Genomic DNA, 4,611 nt, shown 5'->3' with positions numbered 1-4,611 from the left:
AGAATTGAAACTTGAAAGAGAATATAGGCAAGGAAACAAAATTTAATTAGTTTAAGCCAGATAATCCAAACTCAATAACTGTCCTTAATGAAACTGTCGTTAATGAAGTAAAGATGAGGCTAATAACATATTATATCAAGCGATATGTATGCAAATTTAACTCGGCATCACAAGACAGAGGGATAAAACAAATAAATATTCTGATTTCGTCATGGAAAATTTTTTTATTTTATTTTCACCCCTGTAATTATTTCAACCCGTGACGCTTACATGTTCTTGCAGAGTAAAGGGCGTGGATCACGAATTTCAGGTGTTTGTGATAAATCCTCTTTGATTGCTTAAGGCAAAATGTGGTTGTTTTTAAAGTTATAAAATCTGAATTGGAGTTTTGATTAGAGTCGAAAATCACTGGACTAACTAAGGCTAGACAGGTAAGTTTATGTTTTAGTGATGAAGAATCATAATAAGTCTTGTGAGATTATCGTTCAAATTTTTTTTTAAATTCTGGTCAAGAAAACTTTTCGTGAGCAATTGAAAAAGTGGAAGTTGAATGGAAAAAGATAACTCGATCACTGGCTTAATTAGAGAGGGCATGTAATAATTTCCCCAGGCAAGCACCGGAGAATTTTGCCTTTTCCTTAGCTTTACGTGGACGCCTTGTTCTTTGCTTAATTATAGTCAACGGGCTATGGATTGCTGTGAGAATTACAAAAGAAAAGTCTAAGAAAATAATTTCTCAATTTTTTGACTAATTTTTATTAGTCATCCTTCAATTTTTAAAGTTGTTATAATTTTATATTTCATATTTAATTTATTATTATAAAATCTCTCAATTTTAAAATTTATTACATTTTAGTCCCTCAACTTTTAAAATCATTACACTTTCACCTTTATCTTCAATTTGTTACCATAAAATCCCTTAACTTTAAAATTTATTATGTTTTAGTTTCTCATACTATAAACACCTCATATCTTCAACCAACCTTATTCATGACAATGTCATAGTGTAAAATAAAAGAATCTAAAAAATATATATATCACATATGAAATTTATATTACACTTTTTCCTCGTTCTTTTCCTCCTCTTATATGCACTTTCTCTCTTGACTTTATATCTAATTCTCCTTTTGCTCTTTCTTATCACTCTTCTTTGTCCTCTATCTCGATGAAAATAAAAGTAAATCACTATCTACTCCCTTACTTTTAAAATCAAAAAGAATATTCTTGAAAATAATTTTTTAAGGTCCCTGCTCTAGTCGATTATTTATTTGTTTGTTAGTCCTTTAACATGTTTTCCTATTGTGACAATACCTAATTTAAAAAGTTGAGCGATTGAAGTGAAATAAATTTCAAAATTAAGAGATTTTTAGGTAATAAATTAAAGATAAAGAGTGGAAATGTAATAATTTTAAAAGTTAAGAAATGAAAGTGTAAAATTTTAAAATCGATGAATTTTATATAATACTTTCAAAAGTTCAGTTACAGCCGGTGAAAATTTGCCACTTTTCCCCCCAAAAAGAGCCTAGGGTAAGCAATTAATAGCCTTGTCAAGCAACCTGGTGGCAGTGCCTGTCACTACTCACCACCTATTTTAATTTTGTAGACCGGAAATCTCAATTAATAATCTAATAACATACCCCAAACACGCACATAAATATTCTCATGTACAAGACAAAGCGTAATTGTATTTGAGCAAGCCACTGGTCGCTATGGCAATGAAAATGAGAACTTCCAGCTTTATAGAGATTGGGATTACATTGAAATACCATCAAGCACAGAGGCCGATTATCATTTCTAAGACATTTCGTCTTCCTGCAAAGAATCCATTGAAGATCATACAGCCTTTCTTGGAAAACACTCGCTAAGATATTTCCCAGGGCCCTTCAGGCTTTCCCCAGCAACGTGGTCCCATATGTTTCGTGATTTTCTATCAAACTGAAGTTAGATCAGTTGTACTCCTTGGATTGGGGCTTAGTGCGTCACTTGTCTGTGGATGTGTCGTTGATGAGCCTTGAGCTGGTACAAGTTATCTGTAAGGGATCGATTTTTGGGTGGATGTGGCAAACCGAGCATATAATGGATGTGGTGAATCAACCGGTTTTACTCTGAATTTGTAAGAAAATCTCCATTCATCCAAATTAATGGGTGGGTAGAATTTTAATTTATAAAAAATCTGTTTTTCTATAGCTAATTTTATTTTTTACATAAAAATTGATTAGTATACTTTATTGAGACTTCAAGCGCACACAAAATCATGATCCATCTTTGCTCAAATTCAAGATAGAGGACAAACAATTTAGCAAAGAAGGAAAAAAAAAAAAAAAACTCATAAAAATGTTTCTAAACTTTGATTTGATTATACATTTTCATTAATCTGTCCATTTTTCTCAATTTTCATTGGCAATGAAGAATGAAACTATCTTAATATCTCTCAAGATAAATTATTATTTCATCACAGAGTTTTAATATTATGAACATTTGTGTTTTTGAATTTTATTATTAATAATAATTAGTCTCTTATTAACCATTTTTAATTTCTTAATTAACATTAAAATTGACAATGAATTCGATGAAATCAAAACTTATAGATATATTTTTTAAATTATAAAAATATAAATATTAATTATGGTACAATAAAAAATAAAAATAATTTATTCAAAATAAAATTTTCAATTGCAATAATTTTTTAAGTGATATGGTGATTTTATTTTAAAAAATAATAAAAAAAAGTAATATAACTTTAAGATGATTTCAAGTTCAAACTCTAAATCACATATAATAAAAGTACCATCAAATTTCATTATATTATTGTTTTTCAAAGAGGCCATTAGTTTTTTTTTTTTTAATACAACTTTCCATCTTATATTGTTTTACACATTAGATTTCAATACTATAAACTTTGAATTAATGTTATTAAGTAATAAATGTGTAACACACTTTTTTTAGAAAAATAAAAAGTAAATATATAATTTAATTTGTTTACAGATGGGCTTGGACCCTTCACTAGAGTTTGTTACTTGTTGCCCACATTGGTATTGAAAATTCGGCGCTAGTGTAGGCCTGGCCCTCCAGCCAGCCCCATTCTCCTTTGCTGCGGAACTCATTGCACCTCTCTGAGCTGATACCCCAAATGCCTTATCCAAACGCAGGTCCTTTCTTGTCAGTGAAGAGAGAGACCAGAGTATCAGACCATGGTCTAACATTGTAACTCACTCTCTATCCTCAGAAATTCTCTCTAAAACACGAAGAAGATGTTATCCATGGCAATTCAATCTGGCGTTTTCACACAGTCCCCATTTCCTTGTCAGACCCTCTCTTGCAAGACAATTAAAGCCAGCATTTTCATCAATCCCAAACCCAATCTGTTACACTCTTCAACCATTCTTGACCCAAAAATGGGGCCCATTTCCAGAAACCAAAGACTGATTGGTTTTGCAGCCCCAGAAGCTCTCGCAGCTGAAATGCCCACTGAAGCAGAAGAATCCATGGAAGTAGAAGAACCAATCCCCAACCAAGAAATTGAGGTCCAAATCTCTCTTTCTTTAGTTACTAGTCATTGTGTATCTGAATAAATTGTTTTATTTAGTATGTTTCTTGAATTTTGCAGAAAGTTGGAGTAACGGTGAAGCAAGTGGAGAAGCCAAGGTTGGTGTTGAAGTTCATATGGATGGAGAAGAATATTGGGCTGGCTCTTGATCAGGTAATTCCTGGACATGGTACTGTTCCCTTGAGTCCATACTATTTTTGGCCAAGAAAAGATGCATGGGAAGAGCTCAAGACCACTCTAGAGAGTAAGCCTTGGATATCCCAGAAGAAGATGATCATACTTCTCAATCAGGCCACTGATATCATCAATTTGTGGCAGCAAAGTGGTGGCAATCTTACCACATAATGGAACATGTGTTTTGGTTTTTTGCAGTTAATTTGTGTGTTTAGGTGTTGAGGAATCAACTATCACAGTTCAATTATGTTTAAGGCTATGGGTATTTGCATTTGCTGGTTTCTGTAACTGTGCCATATATTTCAATGATACACGAATTCTCGATTGGCATCATCTCTGTTTTAAGATTTGGAACTTGGTGTTTCTCCCCAAGTGGGAGCTCAACAATGTGTGAAATTATTGGGGTCCAACTCTACAAGTCATGTTTTCCCATTAAGGTATTTGCAGTTAGAACTCTGTTTCATTGGGTACAGGGGAAGCCTCAGCTTGAACTGGGTTCATGGCCTGATCTTAATTAATATGGATGCTAAGATTAGCATGTTATACTGTGAATGGATGCTAAAGTCCACTTATATCAGCTATGTCTTGCTCTGATTATCATTCTTGGATTTACAATCAGAAAACAGAAAAAATAAAAATCAAGATATCAATCAACAATTTTTATCTCCTTAAGCTTCACTAGTCAATTGTTGGAAAGAAAGAATATAAAGTAAAAGGGTAATATATAAGTGGTTGGATTGCAACATTGACTTGACTAGTCATTTTGATGTATAAAGCAATCTAATCTCTTATATAAGCTTGAATTAAAATGAATTGATTATAATTTGAGAGATACTCTCTTTGAATTTAACCTAGTATCAGAAATTATAATTTGACTAGCACTCTCTCCT

At 32.3% G+C, this 4,611-nt stretch overlaps 1 protein-coding gene across 1 annotated transcript; it reads left to right on the top strand.

Moving 5' to 3' along the window:
* Positions 1-3,110: 3,110 nt before the first annotated feature.
* Positions 3,111-4,054, top strand: LOC110653848 (30S ribosomal protein 3-1, chloroplastic). The gene is made up of 2 exons (XM_021809652.2): positions 3,111-3,524; positions 3,608-4,054. Exons 1-2 carry the CDS (start codon positions 3,252-3,254, stop codon positions 3,890-3,892), a joined length of 558 nt encoding a protein of 185 aa, XP_021665344.2. The 5' UTR covers positions 3,111-3,251; the 3' UTR covers positions 3,893-4,054.
* The last annotated feature ends 557 nt before the right edge of the window (positions 4,055-4,611 follow it).

Source organism: Hevea brasiliensis, chromosome 13 (genome assembly GCF_030052815.1).
Source record: "Hevea brasiliensis isolate MT/VB/25A 57/8 chromosome 13, ASM3005281v1, whole genome shotgun sequence".
In the NCBI taxonomy this organism is placed as follows: Eukaryota; Viridiplantae; Streptophyta; class Magnoliopsida; order Malpighiales; family Euphorbiaceae; genus Hevea; species Hevea brasiliensis.
This window is presented reverse-complemented; position numbering and strand designations above follow the sequence as displayed.

Excerpts from the sequence above, each read along its gene's own strand:
- LOC110653848 (XM_021809652.2), top strand. The coding sequence starts at position 3,252 with ATGTTATCCATGGCAATTCAATCTGGCGTTTTCACACAGTCCCCATTT. Across the intron at positions 3,525-3,607 it reads TCCCCAACCAAGAAATTGAG|AAAGTTGGAGTAACGGTGAA; the intron begins GTCCAAATCTCT and ends TGAATTTTGCAG.